General features: G+C 34.5%; 4 protein-coding genes across 8 annotated transcripts; all 4 read left to right on the forward strand.

The window, feature by feature from the left end:
• Positions 1 to 347: 347 nt before the first annotated feature.
• Positions 348 to 3,729, forward strand: LOC140958296 (non-specific phospholipase C6-like). 2 transcript variants are annotated; one of them, XM_073415690.1, is made up of 4 exons: positions 348 to 366; positions 1,185 to 2,300; positions 2,768 to 2,944; positions 3,187 to 3,729. In XM_073415690.1, the coding sequence occupies exons 2-4, from the start codon at positions 1,247 to 1,249 to the stop codon at positions 3,483 to 3,485; spliced, it is 1,530 nt and encodes a 509-aa protein (XP_073271791.1). In that variant the 5' UTR covers positions 348 to 366; positions 1,185 to 1,246; the 3' UTR covers positions 3,486 to 3,729. The 2 variants fall into 2 exon arrangements, with proteins under 2 accessions (XP_073271791.1, XP_073271790.1); XM_073415689.1 differs by lacking the exon at positions 348 to 366 and adding an exon at positions 884 to 1,093.
• Positions 3,730 to 4,443: 714 nt separating this feature from the next.
• On the forward strand, positions 4,444 to 6,322 carry LOC140958515 (protein transport protein Sec61 subunit gamma-1-like). 2 transcript variants are annotated; one of them, XM_073415980.1, is made up of 3 exons: positions 4,444 to 4,654; positions 4,768 to 4,904; positions 6,054 to 6,322. In XM_073415980.1, exons 1-2 carry the CDS (start codon positions 4,561 to 4,563, stop codon positions 4,881 to 4,883), a joined length of 210 nt encoding a protein of 69 aa, XP_073272081.1. In that variant the 5' UTR covers positions 4,444 to 4,560; the 3' UTR covers positions 4,884 to 4,904; positions 6,054 to 6,322. The 2 variants fall into 2 exon arrangements, with proteins under 2 accessions (XP_073272081.1, XP_073272082.1); XM_073415981.1 differs by having other exon boundaries at positions 4,768 to 4,900.
• Positions 6,323 to 12,477: 6,155 nt separating this feature from the next.
• Positions 12,478 to 16,378, forward strand: LOC140958486 (elongation factor 1-delta 1-like). 2 transcript variants are annotated; one of them, XM_073415945.1, is made up of 8 exons: positions 12,478 to 12,621; positions 12,784 to 12,897; positions 14,177 to 14,293; positions 14,369 to 14,462; positions 14,628 to 14,754; positions 14,969 to 15,082; positions 15,335 to 15,496; positions 16,222 to 16,378. In XM_073415945.1, coding segments are annotated over exons 2-8 (696 nt in total). In that variant the 5' UTR covers positions 12,478 to 12,621; positions 12,784 to 12,817; the 3' UTR covers positions 16,224 to 16,378. The 2 variants fall into 2 exon arrangements, with proteins under 2 accessions (XP_073272046.1, XP_073272045.1); XM_073415944.1 differs by lacking the exon at positions 16,222 to 16,378 and adding an exon at positions 15,852 to 15,939.
• A 929-nt stretch (positions 16,379 to 17,307) lies between these two features.
• LOC140958685 (UPF0235 protein At5g63440-like) lies at positions 17,308 to 21,661 on the forward strand. 2 transcript variants are annotated; one of them, XR_012171824.1, is made up of 9 exons: positions 17,308 to 17,445; positions 17,774 to 17,888; positions 18,047 to 18,200; positions 18,442 to 18,538; positions 19,324 to 19,412; positions 19,516 to 19,584; positions 20,352 to 20,426; positions 20,616 to 20,679; positions 21,500 to 21,590. XR_012171824.1 is itself a non-coding variant. In XM_073416229.1 (7 exons), exons 1-7 carry the CDS (start codon positions 17,331 to 17,333, stop codon positions 21,557 to 21,559), a joined length of 699 nt encoding a protein of 232 aa, XP_073272330.1. In that variant the 5' UTR covers positions 17,308 to 17,330; the 3' UTR covers positions 21,560 to 21,661. The 2 variants fall into 2 exon arrangements, 1 of the variants encoding a protein (XP_073272330.1); XM_073416229.1 differs by lacking the exons at positions 20,352 to 20,426; positions 20,616 to 20,679 and having other exon boundaries at positions 21,500 to 21,661.
• Positions 21,662 to 21,836: the final 175 nt, after the last annotated feature.

A 21,836-nucleotide genomic window follows, 5' to 3' on the forward strand; every position in this document is an offset into this window, starting at 1 on the left:
TATATATACACACACACACACACACACACACACACACACACACACTATTTAAATCAAAATTGTTCATCAAACGAATCAAGAACCCAAATTCTAATTTCAATTGCTCCGAAAGCCAAAGTTTAGCTTACCACTAAATGTAGCATCATTCATATATTTAGTTGGAGCTTGATTGATTTCTCGCGTATATTAAGGACAAGATTGAAGCCTTTCTTTTATTAATAAATAAAAGCCATTTTATTTATCTTACTCCCAAAGAAAATATCGTCTTCATCATATCATACAAGCCTCGTTGTTTGTTGTGGTCACTGAATCACGGGTGTGCTGCTGAGTTCCACATTGGTTTGCGTGCCTTTTGTAACTTTCTTGGTATTTTTGGTGGTAAAATTCAACACGATCCGTCAACCCGACACGACCACAACACAAAAAAAATAAGGTTCGGATTGGAGTTTTTCGGGTTCGAGTCGGGTTAAATAATTCAGTTTAGGATTTTAAGTGAGCACAGGGTGGTTTCCTACTTACTAAATGATTTGTTCTTGTTCGGAGTCGAGTTATGTCAAATCAATCACTACCAACACTTGTTTTTTCTCCTTCACTAGTTGACATGTTCGAAAACACGAGATTTTATTTATAGAATATCATGTTCTTTACGACTCCAACAAACACATTTATATTGAATTTTATCAAGGATTACGAATCAAAATTGACAGTTGCTCATATATGGAATGCATGTACGACGTTTGCATAATACCAAGCATGTGAATGTGAACATGAGGAGTCATGAATTTGCCCATTAACCATGTATCTTTTTCTGTTAAAATACTACCCGCTAAGCTTGATGTACAAGACCAATTACATATTAGAAATACTGAAACTATGTTAATATAAATGTAAAACCCGCCATTAGTAAATGAATCAAATCCAAAGTTCCATTGAATGTATTTCAAGAATTACACCCCACGGTGGAGTGGCTGGACAGCATTCTCTTGTCTGTATGCATCACAAAACTTGAATTTGCCAAAGCAATGCCAGTTTGAACACGTTTCATCTTATTCACCCACTCACTGAAGATCTGAATAGAAACATAGATTTTTCCGTAAATCTTTTATTCTCCACCATTCTAAAGTTTCCCGCTTGGGTATAAATAACCCTTGATAAATTTACTGAAACTAGAACATTCTTTGCAGGATATAGGGAGAAAAGTTCTGTTCTTTACCTCAATAAACTTTGTTTCTCCAGAATCAAGAAAATGAGAGCTATTTTCTTGATTTTTCTGACGTTTTCAACAGTTTTCCTGCTCACCCATCAGCAGCAGCAGCCCATCAAAACTGTGGTTGTGTTAGTGATGGAGAACAGATCATTTGACCATTTACTTGGGTGGATGAAGAAATCTGTGAACCCTTTAATTAATGGAGTCACAGGGGAAGAATGCAATTCAGTTTCAACAGAAGCAGGTAGTAATGAAACTATTTGTTTTTCCGATGATGCAAAGTATGTGGATCCGGACCCGGGTCACTCCTTCGAAGATGTCGCGAAGCAGGTATTCGGGTCGGGCTTAATACCTTCGATGTCTGGTTTTGTGGAGCAAGCTTCGAGAATGTCAGAGAATCTATCAGAAACTGTAATGAAAGGGTTTAGGCCTGAAAATGTGCCTATTTATACTTCTTTAGTTCGAGAGTTTGCTGTTTTTGATAGATGGTTTTCTTCAATTCCTGGTCCAACACAGCCCAATAGGCTATTTGTGTACTCTGCTACTTCTCATGGATCCACAAGCCATGTGATTAAACAGTTAGCTTTTGGGTACCCACAGAACACAATATTTGATTCACTTGATGAAAACGGTTTGGATTTCGGTGTTTATTTCAAGAACTTTCCCACAACATTGTTCTTTAGGAATTTGAGGAGATTGAAGTATGCGTTTAAGTTTCATCAGTATGATATGAAGTTCAAGAAAGATGCTAGGGATGGAAAGTTGCCTAGTCTAACTGTGATTGAACCTAACTACTTTGATCTGATTGGATTCCCAGCGAACGATGATCATCCGTCCCATGATGTTGCTAACGGTCAGAAGTTAGTGAAGGAGGTGTATGAGACATTGAGGGAGAGTCCTCAGTGGAATGAGACCCTTTTCATAATTACCTATGATGAACATGGAGGATTCTATGATCATGTCCAAACCCCTTTCGTAAACGTTCCGAATCCGGATGGAAATATCGGCCCTTCTCCTTATTTCTTTCAGTTTGACAGGCTCGGTGTTCGTGTCCCGACTATCATGGTCTCTCCTTGGATCAAGAAAGGAACTGGTGAGTTCGATTTCGTTTCCTTATTTTTCCTTTGCTAGTTGATGTTTGTCTCTGCTATTAGATGCAGATGCAAAGGCGGATCATGGAAATGGGGCTAGGGTGGGTGCATTGACTACTAGTTTAGGGGGTAAAACATTCATTTTTCAAATATTTACTTGTTAAGTACTGAAAATTTTCACCTAATGTTATCTGAAACTGATGATTTTGTGCTTATAATATATGAATAGGGAATTGCAACAAATGGTAGCACATTTGCAGATAATAAGATGATTTTGTTTAGTCATGGTTTCTTTCATTTGGATAAAAGTTGCCTTAATAAGACATATGCTTCATATAATATGGAAGTAGTCTATCATTAGTGCTTAAGCCACTGAAAATGACAGCTTTTTGGCAAATTTAGCTTCACTTCAATAACTTCATTATGTGGCTTGATCTTGATTTACTTGTCTCGTTATTTTTAAATGTAGTCATAAGTAAGCCAAATGGGCCGGATCCAAACTCAGAGTTTGAACACTCCTCCATTCCCGCGACGATAAAGAAGTTGCTGAATCTCTCGTCCAGTTTTTTGACTCGCAGAGATGCTTGGGCGGGCACTTTTGATCATATTGTCACCGAACTAACCTCTCCAAGAACCGATTGCCCAGGTAATAATCAGCAAAACTTATTCCGGCCAAAAGCTTAAAACATTAGCTTTTTACAATGTCTTAGTCAAGATGATTGGTTTCTGAATTTCAATAGCTAATTTTGCACATGCTTTGTTATAAAAAGGTTTTGTTATGTAGCATGAATCTGGAAAAATGAACTACATGTGTTATTTTATCTATTGAAATACTCAACTCTGGCTGGGAAATATACTCAAGGGAGGTGACATAAGAACTTTTTGCAGAGGTTTTACCTGATGTAGTTCCTTTAAGGAGGACCGAAACCAATGAACATAGAACGTTATCCGAGTTTCAGAGCGAGTTGGTACAGTTAGCTGCTGTTCTCAATGGTGACCATTTCTTGAGCAGTATTCATGGTGAGACAGTCAAGAAAATTACCGTAAAAGCAGCGCACGAATATGCGAAAGGTGCCATATCAAGGTTCCTAGAAGCAAGTAAAGGAGCTATCAAGTTAGGAGCTGACAAATCCACCATTGTGAACATGAGATCTTCTCTAACTACTAGATCATCAATCCACGACTAAGTCGATTCCACAGATGATTGTTGAGTTTTGAGTCTATTGTTTCTTGTTCATATTGTGATTCATTGGATTTCAGCTTCTGCAAGAAATTATAGATACGTAGAGTTACTGGAATTACTTACTCTCTTAGCAAAAATGCTTGAAATGTTGGATTTTTGTATCCTTGTATATTATGTCAATGCCTGGTTGTTGTCTTCAATTAGAAAATAAAGGATTCCAGTGTTTCAGAACTTTAGGAGATTTACTAGGTGTTGAATGTTAGCTGTAATTGTTTTTAGATAGGAAAATAATTAGGCTGCTTTTGCTTGATTAGCTTAATTCATATATACTCCATAATGAAATAAACAATTTAAATATTATTGTAATTGCAATATACTATTAATTACATAAACATTAATCATAATTATGTTGTTAAATAAATGATGATAAGAAATAATATGAGTAAATGGGTTAGATATATTTATTGTATTCGGTGCAGAAATTGTATTATTTTAGTAAGTACAACAATTTTTATGAATGTTTTAAAATTCTAATCTTCTCTAACACGTTTAAATACAATTTGTTTGAAAAACGAAATTGATAAATAAAAAGAAAATGGAACACAATTTAAAGATTTTATTATTAAATGATGCTAATAATATACAATCATGTTTAATAACGAGTGAATGCAACTTTTTCAATCAATTATTTTTAAAAAATAAATGAGTAAGTATTTTATTAGATGATCTCACGTATTTTTATTCGTGAAACGGATGAATCATATCTATATTTACAATAAAAATTAATATATTTGACATAAAAAATAATATTTTTTCATGGATGACCTATATAGAATATCTATTTCATAAAATTGATCCGTGAAACCGTCTCATATGAATTATTGTGAAAATAATAATTTTCTTAAAAACGATAATCGACTAAAATTTTTGATCGTGGTTATTTTGGTATTTAAACACGGCGTCATCTTATTTGACTTTAAACAATCTGGAAACCCTGCGCCGAAACATAAACCAATCCCCAAGCAATCTGTTCTTCGGAGAAAAGGAGGAGAGACGAAGTGAAATCGAATCGAAGAAAGATGGATGCTCTGGACCAGGTTTTCGATCCGCTTAGAGATTTCTCCAAGGACAGCGTTCGCCTTGTTAAGCGATGCCACAAGCCCGATCGCAAAGGTGTGATTTCTTCGGAGAACTATGAGATCTGAATTTGTGATCGCTAATATTTTTTAAAAAATATTTCTTTGTTATTGTGACTAATTGATGGTGTAATTGATTTGTGCATGTAGAATTCACGAAGGTAGCGACTCGTACGGCGATCGGGTTCGTGGTTATGGGATTCGTAGGCTTTTTCGTTAAATTGATATTCATTCCTATCAACAATATTATCGTTGGTGCTTCTTAATGCGTCGACCGCAAAGAGTAGGTGATTATTTTACTGATTTACATGATGTAATTGTTTATTAAATTTTTACCTCAAAAGTTATTGATTTAAATCGGTGTGATTTTATATCTGTTCCTTTGTTGATTCATCCGGGTTCGAAATTCCTTAATCAATTGAAATTTATTTTTTTTCAAGAGATTTATCTAAACCTAATCTGACTAAACATGCAGCCCAACCGGTGGGAAGACCACTAGGGCCTTGGGCAGCCTTACCACTAGGGCAAAGATCCTTGGCTCAATTGAAATTTCTCAGTTGCTAATTATGAGGCATCAGCCGATGTATAAAAGTTTCTGAGAGGAAAAAAGTAACCTAATTGGAAATATGTCCCCATGAGTCATCGGCCATCCCACAATGGTTATATAACCGATAACAACAGTGAAAAAGCAAAGAACCGTTGTGAAGTTAGTAGTGAATCTGTGCATGATTAGAAACCCACAAAGCATGCATTCCTCAATGCTCAAGTTTTAGTGGTGCTTAGCTCTTAAGGCGCAAGACATCAGTTAAGTGCTTGCATTGACTATGAAGCACGTCTTGGAATTTGTTTTGCTTCCCCACTAATGAATATTTGTTTTATTTTGTCTAGTATTTTCTGGACTTATTAGGACAAAAAATTGTTTGTGTTCTCAAAATCTTGTTTAATATATCTCAGTGGACCTCGTTTCAATAATACATGTAGAGCAACCTTGGTCCTGTAATATATATGGTTCGTTGTGGTTTATGGTTGTGTTTTCTTTTCTCTTCGCCCCATGTCACTGATGGAGTTGTGGAGACGAGCTTTTTCATGTTTTGTTATTGTTCTTGGAAGCATCACCAACAAAATTAAACTTTGAGGTGGCATCATGTGGTTTGATGTTGAAAGTAAAGTGAGAGTAGCTTCAAGAGAGAAAAATGTTTGCTTAAGTTATTTTAGTAGGCAATATGGAGAATTTTTCCCTCAGCTTGTGGAAGTAAACATCAGTGATCAATGCTCCGGCTGCTCTTACCTCGATGTTGTCGCATTTCACTAGCTTTCTCTTATTTTTGCTCTACATTGTTTCTCCTACATCAACTTTTCTTCGGTAAAAATTGATTGCAGCCAGGTTTCTGATTAAACTACATTTGACTCAATGATACTTTTGTGTGCCATTGCAGGATTTTTGTTGATACAGTAACCTCGACAATCAATCAGCATGCAGGAAAGGATGTGAAAATCTGATAATCAGTTAGCTCGTTTCAATTTTTGTTGAACTTTTTGTGATAGTTGAGACGCGACACGTCATTTTATTTTATCATGTATCATGAACTTCCCATGTATGATGACCATCTAATCATCGGACTCCCAGTCCCTGTTCTTTTCCCATTTTATTTATTCTCTTGTTGGCTATATTGGATGCAACAAATGAAATGTGCTTATTCTCTTATTATTTATAGTAGTTTAAAGTGGTTTGTGTGGATCAATTTGGTTGATTTTAGTGGCAGAAACTCAAATGACCTCGCATTTGAATAGTGTGGCCTGCAACTTGCAAGAAACCCCCCTTTCATTTAGTCTTCAAATTCCTTTGTGTAGGCGTAACATATATTATGTTTTAAGTTAACTCTGGTCTCATTTCGTCTTCATAACTTTATTTTTTACAAGGGGTAAAAAAAACTTTTTGGCTAAATGTATTTGCTTTGATATGAAAGATTTCTAATTCTGATTTATAACTTCTTTTTTTTGGCCCCCAATCACTTGCAAGTAAAATTATTTTGTGCAAGGAATAGACTAATTTATACCCAGTAGCTATGGGATGCCTGCTGCTTTTAATTACTATTGTCGACTAGTTGGAACAAGACTTGGGTTTTTAGACTATCTACCTTTAGGCATATATTATTATCCTAACATGCTGATTACATATTTCTTTATGCTCACTTTAACCCTAAACGTGCATCCAAAGGCAATAGACGATGAATCCCGATTCCCAACTTATGTGTTTATTAGTACATGCTAAATCTGGAAGAAAAGGAATGGAGGAGTTATCTTGAGGGCATTCTGACCCCATGCTTTACTACAGCCATCTCTGTGAGCCTTCTGCTAGAGGTAGACCTGGCCATGATTCAGGTTGGACCCGGACCTGGCCCGTTGTCAATGATCCGGTTAACCGGATCAATGGGTTTGACTTGGAATCATGACCGTAACCGGTCATGTGCGGGCCAATGACAATTTTAGGATATAAAATCCATCGAGCCGTCAGGTCGAACCCGGTGAGTCAACGCGTCGGGTTGGTATTTTTTTTAAAAAAAATTATATTTTTTGTGTTTCTTAGAAAGATTGTATTGTTTGCGTTTCTTGTGAGCCAACCTGAAGCTGTTTCTGTTTGTTGTGACGCTTGGAATGGTCACCGGTGCAATCAAACATGTCCGACAAATGATCTAAAGCACCCATTTCTTTATTATTCTTTATTTATTTATTTATTTATTTCTCAAACAAAAAAGTCCATACTTATGTGTAAAGCAACAATTTACTAGATTAGATGTATGTTTGTGTTCTTTGTGAGTAATTTGCAGTGGCTACTTTGCTTTGCTTATGGGCACTGGGGCTGGGAGGTTGTGTCTAAATAAGCGGAAGCTTAACGGGGAAGGAAGAGTGACACGTGGGGGAGTGTTATTGGGTAGTGATCAAGATATGCCCACCGACCTAGAGAGTGAGAAGATAAGTGAGGAAGGTTCACCGAGCCCAGATATGAATGCAAGCCCTTTTTTAAAAATAATTTTTTTAAAAAATAATTTTTTAAAAAATAATTTTTTAAAAAACGGGCCTAACATGTCCTGGACCGGGCCCATCAGGTCCACAACCGGCCCGTATGACAGTTGCAGTTAAAGGTCGGGATTTTCCCTACCCGAACCCAGACTAGCTCGTGGCTAGGTCTAACTAGATGTCCAGCAATCCATGCCTAAATAATATAAAATAATTTAACATTTTCATAAATTAAAATATTTTAACATTTAAAATCTCAAGTGTATAAAAAATCTCTAAATCACCAATTAACAAAATTCAACTCCAACTTTTAACATTATCATACTAACTTCAAAATAAACTTTGACTATCATGATAATGCGTAAAATAAATATCCATCGGGAGTGCATTGTCTGTCTTGATCCACTCAAGCGTCATCGTCACCCTCAACAACATCATCGACTGCAACCATCCAAACCTAGTGAGTCTAATGACTCATCATGTTCTAACCATATATAACAAATAATACATATACAGACACATACATTAAAATCATACTTTTATGTGTATTTAATCATGTTTGCATGAAAAATATGAAATCCTCCTTTTATTTTTGTTTTTATTGCATAACATGAATAAAACTTGAGTTTTTGTGTTTCTAAACTCATGATTATGATGCATAACGGGGCTGCCATGGTAGGGCTATGGGAATGGACAATTTTCAACATGTTTAAGGGTTCATATAAGCTTGGCTAATGGCTGGAACAAGTGAGGGCAAGGGCTGAACAAAAATTTGGTTGATAGAGAAATTAAGGTTTCGAACCAAGGGCAAGAATTTTCCAGGAGGTATCTAAGCTTGTTCTAAGGTTTTAATTGGCTTGATTTGAGATTAAAAAGGGTTAGTAAGATTTTAATAAGCTATGGTTGAAGCTTGGTAAAGTTTGGTTAAGTTTTGAGTCGGTTCGGGTTAAAACTGGGACGTACGGTTAAGTTTTAAAACTAATTGAGAAATTAGTTGATGAGCTTAATTTTACGTCTAAGAAATGTTTATGGATGTATTTTAAGGTGTCATGTTAAGTTTAGGGATGAAAAGTTAATGTTTAAAATTTGGGAAGAAAATATTAAGTTTTGAATTTATTCGGGGTAAAAACGCTTCATGGTTTAGTCAATAAATTATTAAATCGAAAGGCTCGGGTTTACGTCTAAGAAAAATAATAGAAGACAAATTTAAGCTTATATGATGATATGGGATATGATCGAGTCAATAAAAGTAAGAAAAAGGTCAAAATCGAGAATTTTAGGGTCCAAGGGTAAAATGGTCATTTTGCGTCTGGGGTAGTACGAAAGGCTTGGCAGTGCCCCGAAGATCAAAATACATGCTAAGTGATATTTTAAAATGTTTATAATGAAAATATAGAATTTTATGATTTATGATAAACTTGTGCAATTTTTACTGTTAAAATGCTATTTTTCGAATGTGGAAAGGACATGATATTTTATGATTAAAAAGAAAAAGAAAAATTTTTGAAGGATTTGAATTGACTGTGACCAAAAAGATATGATATATGATTTTTGGGAACATCGTGAGGGAAAAGGCCCCAGAGGGAGCCCGTTTATGAGAGAAGGCCACAGATGGAGTCCAACGATCGCATTTCCATTTTACATCGGTGCCTAGTGCCTGTCCCCATGCGCAATGGTGAGCTAAAACTGATTTGTCGACCAGAGGATAAAGACTAGTTACTTTCAAGAGACCATGGGTCACCAACAATCGTGCTTGAAGCGGTCGCGTCTCAAGACTTTTGGATATGACATGCATTCTTTGGTGTCGCCGGTTCACGTAATGATCTTAAAGTGTTATACGAATCTCCCATATTCAATAACGTCTTGCAAGGAAATTCCCCAGAGATTAATTTCATGGTCAACGAGACTCAATATACGAAGGTGTATTATTTAACATATGGAATATGTCTAGAATGGGCCACTTTCATGAAGGTTTTTTCTTGCCCGAAGGATCCCAGAGGAGGCTTTTTAAGGAAATACAAGATTCTACAAGAAAAAATGTTGAATGAGCATTTGGGGTGCTCCAAGTTCGATGGGAAATTGTCAGATGTCCAGCTCGATACTGGTACAGAAAAAAAGTTAAAACATATTATGTTAGCATACATTATTTTACATAACATGATTGTTGAAGGTGAAGGGGTTTGGTACAACGATGAAGGTGACGAACCCGCACAACCCGTCTAGGACTCAAACCGAGGATTTCATAAATATCTCCGAACAAATTCCGAATTACGTGGCACTCATGTGCATCACCAACTTCGTACCGATTTAGTTGAATATATTTGGTCACAAGACAACAATAATCTTTGAATTAGTATTTTACATCTTCTCTTACGTTTANTTTTTTTTTTTTTTTTTTTTTTTTTTTTACTTTTATGCAAGTGAGATTTATTTTTATATGTTGTACTCTTTCATTTTAAGTTTATAAATAATAATAATTTAAATTTTGTAAAGAATTTGAAATTGAATTTATTTAATGCAAAATAAGAATAATATGAATGAGTGGACAACGAGACCTACAAATAATGAGTTTTAATGTTAAAATGAATGTGAGAGAATAGATATATTAATATAATGTATATGTGACATATGGACCCTACGATTTTCGATGAGGTGGTGGATGTTATAACGGTAACGAATGCGGATGCCCCTTAAAGCAAGCATTATGAGACTGTCACTTGCCTGGAACGACTCCAGAAAGTCTCGTTACCTAAATATAAATATAAAAGGCGTCCAAAAAAGGTGTACTTAATATTAGGGACGAAGCTAAATTTTTTTTTTTGGTATTGGTGAAATCTGGTTTCTGTAATAATGAATCAATAAAATGTTACATTTACTCACAAAATAATAAAAATAATAATGAATTTATTTGGCACATGTAAGAAAGTTGATTGTAAAAAACAAGATTATTCAAAAATAAAAGTGACTATAATGCCAAATTTTCAATAATTTTTCTATTACATATTTCATAGCAATGAATAATACAAAAACTGGACCAAAATTTGAACTTCAATCTTTCCAAATCAAATGCTAATATGTAAGTTAAAGTACAAAAGATAAAATTATGTTTGTAAATAAAAAATTGATGAAACTGAGAAAACATAATTTAAATAATTTGAGGGGTGGGCAAATTTGAGTTAATATTCAATATTTTATCAATTATTGTTTTGTTTTATTTATTTGTGTCATAAAATTTATATATAAAATCCTCGAAGTAGTTCGGGGCGGGTATGAGATTAATATCCATTATCTACATCCCCGAAATCGTCCCGAAAATAATATCGATAATAAAATAATAATATTATGAATGTAATAATAATATTTTTTAAATTTAAAATATTAATAATAATAATAATAATAATATTAATATTGATATTAATTTAATTTTAATATTATCACTAATAATAATATATAATAATAAGTTTTGGTTTGAGAAAATCCCTGAACATATCTTCGTCTTGTCCATTAATATTTTTGAAACGGAGATGGAGACATGAATGAAAAGTTGATGCTCACGATTTTGGGTTAGTTTTTTAAATATTTATTTTCTAACGTTTTTGTTTTTTGGATTTTTTTAAATTAATTTTTTAACTTTTTAAGTTAAATTCGAACTAAATTTCAAAAAAATCCAAAAAAATTTTAACGGCTAGTTAATGGCTAGTTTGAAATCCTTTATATAATTACCCACCAATGTGTACACATATTTTCATTCCAAATCACTACGAAATTGAAGGAGTACGAAATGCTAAACAAAGACACATCGCAGATGACAGAGGAGCAGCTTATCATACATGAATATCTATGCCGGATATTAGGTCGAGATAGAATATCTAAACTATTTACTCAACGTGTATTTTTTAGTATTATTGTATTTCCGAGTGATTGTAAATTTTAATTATTGTATTTCTCATTTCGATTAATGTGATTATCAATTATTATCATCTTTGCAAAATTGTCATTGTAAAATAGCCGCTGGAATCTAGCTGTTGCAAAGTAGTCGTTGGAACATCTAGAAAATAATTTAAATATTGTAAAATATTTTTATTTAATATGAAAAATTTTTAAGATGATTGAGTGGACTGTGTGACCCATAAATAATGAGTTTTAATGTTAAAAAGAATGTTGATGAAAGAGATATGTTGTTATAATAAGTATGTGGCAGTGAACTCCACGATTTTTATGAGTTGGTGGGTTTTATAATTACACCATTGCGGATGCCTTTAGGGAAAAAACGAAGATCAAGACGGATATGAAGGTGGAGATGAAATTGAGGGACGAGAACGGAGATGACAAACTCGTCCCGTCCCATCCCACTCTATTGTCATCCCTTCCCACCACTCCATATCTCCTTCACTACTACTACTTAAAATAAAAAATAGTGTCTAATCTAAAAAAAATCTAACATAATTTAAGATCCATTTTCCAATCCATTTTCATGTCTATCCATTTTCCAATCCATTTTCATGTCTATCGTTTTCTAACAACTAGTTATTCTGCACATGCGATGTATGTGTATACATTTTTTTTATCATTATCGATGGACTAAAGTGAAATTTGTCAAAATATGGAGGGACTAAATTGATATTTGAATTGTTGAAATAAAAAACATAAAAATAAAAGTGGGTTGAAATAAAAAAAACAAAAAACAAAAGTATAATATTATCATCATGTAAGGGTAAAGTTGGAAGAAAAAATTGGTGTCCTTTTAAGTGGTTACTATCATGTCCTCAATTTTAATAAAATAGATAAAATAGAATAGATGTGGAATACAAACTTCAATTTCCCAAAAAAGAAAAAAAGAAAAAAAAAAGAAAAAATGAAGGGAGCAAAAATCAGATATTCCAACTAAAATAAAATTTATTTTCTGGTATCATACAATTTTACACTCCCCAGTGAACCCTAATTCACCATCACTCCCATCCCGAACTCCAGAACCCAGTTCGCGACGTAAGTCTTTCGCCAGATTTCTTTTGCTCTAATGTGTATATTCGTACTCTAATTTGAGTTTGTAAGCAATTTTTCTCGCTCTCGCGTGGATTTGTTTCATAATCGCTCTTTGATTTTGCTTTTAGTTTTTCCCCTTGATTCAACATTATTCATGCGATGCAGAACAGATCGATTCGAATTCGGGTATTATTAAGCCATGAATTTGTTCAACGTTAGTTCGGACGGTGGCCTCAAGAAGCTTGATGAGTATCTTTTATCTCGCAGTTATATAACTGGGTCAGTATTTTATTCTTGTATTCAGTTGCATTTCTGCTTGTGATTTAAATGTTTGATGGGAAATTTCTGTGTCCACACCACCCAAGTATATGCTGTCTTTTGTTTTTGGGTTAGTTTCTTGTGGAGTCATAGTTACTGGAACCTAAAGAACTCTAATTGTTAGCCATGATCGAGAAGATCGGATCACAAAAATTAATTTATTGTGATTTCAATCTTCTCTTCTTTCACATGATCGATTGTTCTACGTATTTAACACGAATTAATTAATTACAACACACAGAAATTAGAGATTACCTTTGGAGCGTATTTTCGATCTTTCTCTGCACTGGATCTACGCTCCAAACCTCCAAGCCTTCTCCGGTGTTCTCTCAAACTCTAAACGTAGGATTGTGTGTGGTCACTTGTTACAATATCACATATATATATATAATATTTTTGTGATATCTTGTAACGTAAAAGATAATGATGATATCTTTTAAAATATAAATTTAAATGGACAGAATATATTATACCATATCTAGAAGATTTAGATGATAAACTTCCATGCAATATAATAGTCCAGATAAATTTATCCCACATATACCATAAATTATAACTCATATAATTTATCCGAGTTTATATTAGAGCCACCAGAGGGACCTGGTCGGATTCAATTAAATTAAGCTCCAATAAATTAATTTGATCCAATCAACTCATGATTAATCAAAATAATTTATTAATCTCATTCTACTCCACTAAAAGAATAAGATTGCACTATCAAATTAATTGATATTACTGAAACACAAAATCAATAATAATATCCTCTGATTTATCGACCCAACACTAATATCTTTTTGTTGATATAAAGACTGATGTTTGTGCTTATAGATAGGAAACACGGGGACGATGATCGATTATTTTACACTTATTTCATGCAAGGCCTAAGATGTCAGATTTGCTCAGTGATAACGTGAATAGCAGGTGCAGAGTTCACAGACTGTGCTATTCATGTTATCACTAAGCAAGAATGACATCTTGGCGATTGCTCCTAATTCAACCAATGTCATGACTTGTGTTTTTGTTGTGTTTTGAGATCCGTATGGGTTTTTACTAATTATGTGATAAGAGTTTTTCTATATGGATATTTTTTTATCACTGTTTGAGGAAGTCACCATAGAGGCGCGTACTTTAATCAAGACAATGAAACATAATGGCAGTAGTCTCTTCTGTTGGCTATTGATAGCAGATGAAAAATTATATATGTATGCTAGTTAAGTATTTGCTTCATATGTTGTCCCAGGTATCAAGCGTCTAAAGACGACCTCACTGTGCATGCTTCCCTTGTGAAGCCTCCACCATCTGACTTGGTGAATGTATCACGGTGGTACAACCATATTGAGGCGTTGTTGAGGATCTCGTATGTCTTTTAATTTTTTACCTAAATATCAACATTCTGTAGGTTTTGTTATTTATTATGATTGGGCATCTGCAGTGGAGTTTCTGGTGAAGGATGTGGTGTGACTATTGAAGGTTCAGCTCCAGCCACTAAGGAGGCAATTGCAACTCCACCAGTTTCAGACAGTAAGGCAAGATATTGAAATATAGACTATTTGTGTTGTTTTTAAGATCATAACGATCAAAATTCTGTCAACCACTTGCTAGTTGGCCATTTTAATTTCTTGGTTAAACCTTCTAAGCTTTGATGTCAGCCTTTTATGACCTTGTGTGGATGCATTGAACATGTCTTTTAGGACTCAGTTGTTGAGGACGACGACGACGACGACGATGTGGACTTGTTTGGTGAGGAAACCGAGGAAGAGAAGAAAGCTGCTGAAGAGCGTGCCACAGCTGTGAAGGCATCTGGAAAGAAGAAGGAGTGTGCGTTAATCGTTATATATGCGCAATATTTTTTTTTTTGTTTTGTTCTATGAATTGTGATTCATTGCATCTCTTGTTAAATAAATGAGCTGTAATTTGTTGATAGTGAGTGCCTTAATTATAGTAGGGACATTATTTAGTTTGATATATTGTTTAAATTTCTTAATATCCAACCATGTCAGTTTAATATATGGATTTTGTTATTCTATTTCAGCTGGGAAGTCATCTGTCCTGCTGGATGTGAAACCATGGGATGATGAAACAGACATGAAAAAACTCGAGGAAGCTGTTAGAAGTGTGCAGATGGAAGGTCTACACTGGGGAGCATGTAAGTTCTCTAGCGATTCATGAATGTTTTCAGGTGGTTCAAGACTTCACTGATATTTCACCTCAAGACTTTTGCTTTGCTTTGCAAAATTTTGCACCCTATGTAGGACTGTGTGGTGAGATAATTGTAGGGTAATATATTTCCTTGTATGGAGTTTCTTGTGATGGAGCATCGATCCTGATTGGCTACATATTTATTAATTCTGAAATTATGTGGAAAGAGTAATGTGTGGATGCATCATGTTTTTTGCAGCTCATCTTATTCCTGTCGGATATGGTATTAAGAAGCTGCAGATTATGATGACCATCGTGGATGACTTAGTGTCTGTTGATTCGCTCATTGAGGAATACCTCACAGCGGAACCAATAAATGAATATGTCCAAAGTTGCGACATTGTGGCCTTCAATAAAATCTGTAAGCTTCTTTTATTTGGCCTTTTGACTGAAATTATTCTTTTAGTGTTATTCGTCATGCATCATATGGCAAGGTTTATTCCTAGGGTATTCCGATGTGCTCAAGAAATTTATGTGAAATACGTGTACTGACTCAAAGCAGGGATGCATTTAGCAGTGTGCTCCTTGATGCTTGGGTTCTGTTGGTTGCTACTCAGCTTTGATATGGTCCCCAACTGCATTTAGACATGCACGCACACACATATATATATCAACGCTCACCACTGTTTGTATTCTTGAGTCACTGCTTATCATGCTAAGGAATGGTAATGAATTGTTTATGAACTACATTGAGCTCCATGGTAAACTATTGTCAGGTAGAAGATACATAATCTGCCGGACTTGTGAGTTGTGTGAGCACCCACACTAGATATTAGTGTTGCGCCTGCCTTGCCCTTGTCCCGAGCCTTTGCCCAAAAGTTGCTGTGACACTACCCACTCAACTATGTTGAGCTAGTTCCTTGTGGCATGATATGCATTTCGATTATTTTCGTCTTTGTTCCTTGGTACATGCATCGACTGAACAAAATGCGTACACATACTGATGTTTAAAGCACTCCTTTTATCTCACGCCTTTTTCTTTTTTGGGCACGCAATTACCCAAGTCTTGATTCTGCGTGTCATCAATTTTTCCTAATCTCCGTTATTATTTCGTGCCTCATTCACTTGTTTTCCTTCTTTGGGCAGAGCTACAAGCGATCAGCAGTGGAGATTTGGGAATGAAGTGTCCTCTATTGTCAAGAAATTCTGTGATCCGCTTTCTTTGTTTGAGTTTGAGAACTAAAAAGTTGTTGCTGAAAGCTCCCTTGTTCTTTGTTATTAATAAACAAGCAATTTATTGCTATCCAGGATTTGAAATCCATCTTATTTTTGGAGTAAAATAACCTTAAGCACGATTTGATCTTGTTATAATTTATTTTATTTTATAATATTTCATGCTTTATTTGATCATATTATTTATCTATTTATTAATCAAAATTTTAATTTTATTTTAATAAAATAATTGAATTCAAATTATAATTTTATTCTTAGTATTATTAATATTTTATTAATGATTAATCATCTCAAATTTAATTAATTAAATTAAATAAACCAATAGATTAACTATCTTTTTATTTATTTATTATTATATTAAATTATTAATTTTCATATTATTATCCCATCTTTAATTTTTTTAAACAATTAAAGTCGATGTCTTATCGGAAACAAATAAATTATATGTTTTAAATCAAACAATATGTTGAGTAACTATTTACATGACTTCAAATCAAGAGTAGGTCTTTTGTGAGACGGTTTCACGAATCTTTATCTGTGAAACGAGTCAATTCTACCGATATTCACTATAAAAAGTAATACTCTTAGCATAAAAAATAATATTTTTTCATGAATGACTTAAATAAGAGATCCGTATCCGTCTCGCCACGTACGTGAGATTCTTCTCAAACAAGTTATTGCCTCAAATCAATTTGCTAAATTCATATCAAGTCAACTGCGAAAAGTAGCCGATTCAAATTATTTAAATCAATTTGTCAATGAAGACCTTAAATGTTNAATAATAAATTTCTAATCCATGAAAATTCATGTCAAGTACACCTTGAAATAATTTATGAAGCATTTTTGAATTTAATTCCTCTGCAAAATCAAATTCATATATCCAAATTTAATAATGGTGAGATAGAAAATTTTATAAAATTAAGATTAAGATTTATTACATCATATATATAATACCTTTCATTTCATTAAAAACAAAAAAAAAAATATTTGAAGTTGAGAGAGAGTGAGAGAGGGCGAGGGAAATGCCGAAGCGAACGACGCATACATACTCAAGCGAGGATGCTTTACCGGAAGGTCCTGATTCCGATCTCTTCGTCTACTACTGCAAGCATTGCAGTTCTCATGTTCTCATCACTGGTAATCGATTTCTTCATCCGTCGCTTGTGTCGCCGGGATTTCATGATTCTCAAAATTCATTTTCAGAGAGTAACATTGAACAAGTTAATGTTAAAATGACAATGAGATGTTGATTCATAATCCGCTGGTGTAGTTACTGAAAATTGAATTTCAGTTAGAGTGGCTTTTCTTTGCTTTGTTTCAGATTTTTATTGATTTCACTGGATCTATTCGGTTTTTTGTCTGCTTTATATTTTAATTCTGGTCTCTGGTTACACTTCAGTTGTTTTTAGCTCTTGTAAAATATTAATTAAAAGTATTTAGACGTCCTTACTACAATATTTTATAGATACACAATTGCAGAAAATGCCCAAAAGAAATACGGACAAAGCTTATGTCTTGGATAGGAAGAAGCATCTTGCGAGGCTGAACACCAGTGAAGCAGGAAAGGTTCTTCTGAAGCGGTAACTTTTGTTAGCCATTTTCTGGTGAAGTTATCATGAGCATTTACATTCCATATTGCTGTTATACTTCTGAGAGTTTTTTAGCAACATTTATCATTTGTAAATGGAGATAAATTTATCTCACTTCGTCTGAATTGTGGTGGATCTATTATATTCAGTGGTGAAGGGAAAGTGGAGAAGCAGTTTCGAATGAATTGTGTGGGTTGTGAGCTGCTTGTTTACTATCGTGCTGAAGAAGATGTGACATCTGCTTCCTTCATATATGTTGTTGATGGTGCACTAAGTACAATTGCTGCTGAAACTAATCCACAGGTAACATGGTAAAGTTGGACTTCTTATTATTGTAAGTTTCTCTTTAGTGATCTCAAGATCCTCCTCGTTCTTTTTTTCTGCGCGTGTTATAATATTTGGTGGTTAGTCAGACTACTCTCACTGCCATTCATTATTGCTGTGGCATACACTCTGGAGCCTTACATACTGAACTCTCCCTGTTAGATAAATGTTTTTGGTGGAATATAATTTACTCTGTCTGTCTGTCTGTCATATGGTTTAGGATGCTCCTATTCCACCCTGCATATCGCAATTAGAGGGCGGCCTTGTTCAGGTGGCTATTGAAGTGGAAGACCGTTCACAACGCTCAGCAATCACAAGTAATCCAGCAGTCAACATCAGACAAATTTCCTTTTCAAATGATGATAACCTTATAGTGTAGCCGTGTAGGTGGCTGGATGGATTGTGTTAGAAATGGTTTCTACGATGCATCAGAATAATGCTTCAGTCTGCAAGCTAGTATTTCCTGGATAGTGTTTGACAGTTAAGAAGTGAAACTTTAAATTGTCTTGAAGAAATTATGATAACCCCACTTTGGAACATGAACTTATGAGGCTTCCTGTCTTTTATTTTCCACCATTTTATTTGTTTAGTAGCTGAATTTCCAGCATTTTAATTCACATTTGTATGTGTGTTGCTTATAAATTTTTATTTTTATTTTTGCTTCTAAGGTTTTTGCTCCATTGAAATGTTTTTGATACTCTTCATATTTCATAAGGTTACTATGTTATGGTAGTGTATGTAATCCTTTTGTACAACGCAAATAAGTATCAGTAATTTATGAAAGCAATTGCCATTAGACTCATTATCGAGAAATCATTCTTGTTTAGTCTTCGGCTGTGTTCAAGAACATTTTTACGAAAAAACGTGTTTTGGTGGTGGTTCAGAACTTTTTCAAATAGGAAAGTTTGACCATCTAATAATCTGTTTACTGCATTTCCCACAATATGGATCTGTGACATGTGGGAAAAGCACCATGTTCCTTGTTTTACTTTCGTGTAAATCGGTCACCTGTTTTCCAGATGCAAATTTGAATTTGGACAATGTGTGATAGTTCAGAATATGTATCTCTTTGCTAACAACCTTGTTTCTTTAATAATTTCAGGAGTGAATGCTGATGATGTTCGAATTACTGTTGCCGCACCTGTGGCCCGAGGAGAAGCTAACAACGAGCTTTTAGAATATATGGGAAAGGTACTCAGATTAGTTATTTAATGTATAATCATCAATCACAGCCACTGTTACAATCTCTGAAACAAAATATCCATACTGACGTGACAATAATTCTTTAAAATAGGTATTAGGTTTGAAATTGAGCCAGATGACCCTCCAAAGAGGGTGGAATAATAAATCAAAGCTCCTCGTGGTAAGTTTGGTGCTTAAATTTCATTCTTTAAACTTTATGTTTTATTGGAATAATAGGCTGCCCTTTTGCTCTGTATCAAACTTGATTTGTTGATTTAGTTTATTTGGTTTCATTTATTTTTTTCTTTTTTTACCTGAGCCCAAGAATTAAGCCAAATTGTTATGCTTGATATCTGTGTAATACGCATATTTCTTAGAATCCCGGAAAATGGAAATAGAAATAATATCTATAACTCATGAATGACTACTTCCTTGATTGCCCAGAAACTAGTAGTAACTACTGTAGAATCATGCGTAGTCTAAGAGAGATGAGTCCAGAAGTGAAGAATATGGCGGTGTTGTCCTTCCCCAAAGGCCATAAATTTGGACTAAGAGGGTAACTTAAACCATAGTATTCCAGACCGGGGCTTAGCCCCGTGGTCTCACCACCCTAGTCCAGACTCCAGAGTAGTTGGCAACCTAGGATAGATCCCCTCCCCCATGTATGTACTCAAAAAAGAAAACCGTAGTATTCAAATCATTTTGTAATAAGCTAAAATAAAACTGGAGAGGGGCGAAAAATGACTTCATAAAAATTATGCAATAAATCTGAGAATTTTTCCTTCAGGTGGAGGAGAACCGCCATCCTCTTTCCGCCCTGTTGGATTCACCATTAGAGTTAGGAAATTTGTGAGAATTGATATCAAATGCAAGTTACTAAATGGCAGTGTCATTTTTGTCCGTTGCATTGTGGTCACTCTGTTGTACGTGTGGCTTGCTTCTTTTCAGATATCCCCAGGAGGTCAGGAAGCAACTTATATCGTGCTTTGTGGGTCCTAGTTAAGAGATATTACAGCTCTAGAGGTTGATGGGTTAAGTTTATTGGGTCCTAGTTAAGAGATATTACAGCTCTAGAGGTTGATGGGTTCACTGTCTTATGAAAAAGTTTATCTCTGTACAAAGCCAGTTAAGACTTTCTAGGTTTAAATAGAGCTGTAGGCAGTAAATGTAGAAGGCTTGAGCAACACTCAATAGGGAGATCAAATGAACAAGGACCGTGGACGGACAAACATAAAGTGCAGTATGTAAGAAGACAAAGATTTATTAAGTTCTGAAGGTGTGTAATCCTTTGATTATTTCAAACTCTTTACAATCACAACTGACACTACAGACCATAACAGCTAGGCTATTACCAACAAAAAAAGGAAAATAAATAGTCTCAGACTTAGTTTGTCTGATCCACTATATTCTACATTCACAAATCTAACATCTTTACAGTTGATGAATGCTTGACTCAACAAATCTAACACAAATGATGGAGTAAGAAAATTTTCTCAGATGTAAGCTTTTTGAATCGTGTAGTTGTTCTTTCGTCTGCAATCTTCAAATTCTTTTATAGGGGAAGTCGATGGTAAACATGTGAATTTTGGTAATTGAATATCCGTCGTCATAGCCTGGATATCCGTCATAAACTTAATGAAAAACTTTCTGCCTCTGGCTTTCTAAAGTATATCCGACTTTCATAAAAGCATTGTGAAACATTAGAGATAATATCACCTCCTACACAGCTTGTCTTCAAAACCAGTAGAGACTCTTCTCCTGACTGATATTTTTTCCAAGCTAATTCCTTGCCTGTGCAATGATTTGACTTTGCTGATTCTATCCTGACTTTATTTATTTTAGCTGATCCACTCTCCGACAGTTTTCTCATATACTATAATTGTTATTAGCTTGTTAGCTTGTCTTAGCCTCTCTTTTTTCTCACTAGATTAAAATTTTCTGACACGGCCGTTTTACTTTGTGATTTTCCAAAATCTTATTTTTGCTGATCTTGAATCTTTGTTTAGTCCAAATAAATATCAACATATTTCCTTTGCAATTTCCCCCGATTTTGTTGTATTCTATTGATCACATGACGCTATTCATTGGTTAAACAGGTGGAGGATTTGAGCGCCAGGCAAGTATATGAGAAACTCCTTGAAGCTGCTCAACCTTGACATACTTTTCTTAACGTGTATTTTATCATCCAGCTTCGAATATGTAGTAGTATTGTTCACTATTTGTTGATCGCTTATAGGGCAGGGCCCCTTACAATAGCTATTTGTTTTTTAAGGAATATTTAGTTTCTAAATAATTTTCTCATGATTACTTTATTAAATTGTTCAAATCAAACTATAATTATATGGAGGGGTCAATTACCTACAATACCACTGTGAATTCTGGAAACACGTACCTCAGAAAACACGTATGGATAAAAATACATGTGCTTAAGAA

The sequence above is a fragment of the Primulina huaijiensis genome, chromosome 15 (assembly GCF_012295235.1).
Source record: "Primulina huaijiensis isolate GDHJ02 chromosome 15, ASM1229523v2, whole genome shotgun sequence".
In the NCBI taxonomy this organism is placed as follows: Eukaryota; Viridiplantae; Streptophyta; class Magnoliopsida; order Lamiales; family Gesneriaceae; genus Primulina; species Primulina huaijiensis.

What these genes read in the sequence shown, in the direction of transcription:
- LOC140958515 (XM_073415980.1), top strand. Translation starts at nt 4,561, where the DNA reads ATGGATGCTCTGGACCAGGTTTTCGATCCGCTTAGAGATTTCTCCAAG. An exon ending in CCACAAGCCCGATCGCAAAG is followed by an intron (nt 4,655 to 4,767) that starts GTGTGATTTCTT and finishes TTGTGCATGTAG; the next exon opens with AATTCACGAAGGTAGCGACT.
- LOC140958296 (XM_073415690.1), top strand. Translation starts at nt 1,247, where the DNA reads ATGAGAGCTATTTTCTTGATTTTTCTGACGTTTTCAACAGTTTTCCTG. An exon ending in TTGGATCAAGAAAGGAACTG is followed by an intron (nt 2,301 to 2,767) that starts GTGAGTTCGATT and finishes TTTTAAATGTAG; the next exon opens with TCATAAGTAAGCCAAATGGG. An exon ending in TCCAAGAACCGATTGCCCAG is followed by an intron (nt 2,945 to 3,186) that starts GTAATAATCAGC and finishes AACTTTTTGCAG; the next exon opens with AGGTTTTACCTGATGTAGTT.
- LOC140958685 (XM_073416229.1), top strand. Translation starts at nt 17,331, where the DNA reads ATGCCGAAGCGAACGACGCATACATACTCAAGCGAGGATGCTTTACCG. An exon ending in GGAAAGGTTCTTCTGAAGCG is followed by an intron (nt 17,889 to 18,046) that starts GTAACTTTTGTT and finishes TATTATATTCAG; the next exon opens with TGGTGAAGGGAAAGTGGAGA. An exon ending in TTTTAGAATATATGGGAAAG is followed by an intron (nt 19,413 to 19,515) that starts GTACTCAGATTA and finishes TCTTTAAAATAG; the next exon opens with GTATTAGGTTTGAAATTGAG.
- LOC140958486 (XM_073415944.1), top strand. Translation starts at nt 12,818, where the DNA reads ATGAATTTGTTCAACGTTAGTTCGGACGGTGGCCTCAAGAAGCTTGAT. An exon ending in GAGGCGTTGTTGAGGATCTC is followed by an intron (nt 14,294 to 14,368) that starts GTATGTCTTTTA and finishes GGGCATCTGCAG; the next exon opens with TGGAGTTTCTGGTGAAGGAT. An exon ending in AGGTCTACACTGGGGAGCAT is followed by an intron (nt 15,083 to 15,334) that starts GTAAGTTCTCTA and finishes TGTTTTTTGCAG; the next exon opens with CTCATCTTATTCCTGTCGGA.